This window comes from Kryptolebias marmoratus, linkage group LG13, assembly GCF_001649575.2.
Source record: "Kryptolebias marmoratus isolate JLee-2015 linkage group LG13, ASM164957v2, whole genome shotgun sequence".
Lineage (NCBI taxonomy): Eukaryota > Metazoa > Chordata > Actinopteri > Cyprinodontiformes > Rivulidae > Kryptolebias > Kryptolebias marmoratus.
Window position 1 is genome coordinate 18,192,689 of NC_051442.1, and position 1,126 is coordinate 18,193,814.

The 1,126-nt window shown below is 51.8% G+C and overlaps 1 protein-coding gene across 2 annotated transcripts in view; it reads right to left on the reverse strand.

The window, feature by feature from the left end:
* Positions 1-551, reverse strand: part of mpp1 (membrane protein, palmitoylated 1) — a 13,064-nt gene extending 12,513 nt beyond the window's left edge. The window contains exon 1 of one of the 2 annotated variants that reach the window (XM_017412636.3): positions 148-551. In XM_017412636.3, the coding sequence (XP_017268125.1) occupies positions 148-270 (123 nt within the window). In that variant the 5' untranslated portion in view covers positions 271-551. The remainder of the gene's footprint in view (positions 1-147) is intronic. The other variant, XM_017412635.3, reaches the window with a different exon arrangement.
* Positions 552-1,126: the final 575 nt, after the last annotated feature.

A 1,126-nucleotide genomic window follows, 5' to 3' on the forward strand; every position in this document is an offset into this window, starting at 1 on the left:
AATAGAAGAAAGAGAAAAAAAAGCCACTTCCTGGAAGAGAGCAACTTTAAAGCAATGCGGGGTGCCCAAGTAAACACACACACACACACACACACACAGAAAGATTAAAGAAAAACAGACAAATAGAAAAGAAGAGCCACATTTTACCTTCTCAGACTTTGGTTTGTTTTGAAGGAGATGCTCCAGGTACAGGTCGGAGAGGGCTGTCCGGGCGCTGTTCACCGGCTCCAGTAAGACCGCAGGTTCGTTTTTATTGGATTTTAACGTCATCTTTTCTTTTCTCCCCCCCTCCCGCCCCCTGATAGCTCAAAACACACACACACACACACACAGAGTGAACCCGACCTGCCCCCGTTCAAGGTCCACAGTAGGTTTGATGAAGCTGCTGATAAGGAGTCCTGACGACGAGATAAGTCTCCGTCTGAGACAAAAGTCCAAGGCTTTTTGCGAACTACTGCGAGGGAGGGAGGAGAAGAGAGGAGGGGAGAGGGGGGGCGGAGGGGGACACCGCTGACAAAGCAAAGTAAACACGTCAAGTGACAGACCGCTGCTCAGCTGTGAGGCGCAGGCTCCGGCTGCATTCAAGGTCCCGACCGGAAGCTCGGAAATCCAGCTCTCGAAGTCGTTTCTACAGCTACGCTCCCGATGAAACGAGCCGTCTCGGGCTAACGCTTCCACGAGATGTTTTAAAAACGTAACAAAGCAGCAGAGGTAGGGTATCGAGATTAGACTTTTGCTCAAAAACAAGTCGATTCAATCGGATTCAAGCGGTCGCCACTTGAATCCGACGTTTCCGGTTGATTCTACGCTGGTAGCGGCCTGAACCGAGAGCGGATGAAGGGGACATTTCCCGAGCGCAGTGAACGCATCGTTGCTGCAGCGTTTCAAAAGGGTGGGGGCGGGCTGCTGGAGGAAGCGAAACAACGGCGTCCAAAGGAACACGGTGATCCCGAGAAGCGCAGCACGTCTCAGCGCCTGGCCGGGACTTCAGGACGTGATCATAACACTCATTAGGCCGGGGAGGGGGGCTTTTTCAAAAAGCAATAATGCCCCTTAACCCGAAAACAAGATCTGGATCTTCTATAAAGAACATTTTGTCTGCGCGCGCGTGCGTGTGTGTACTTGT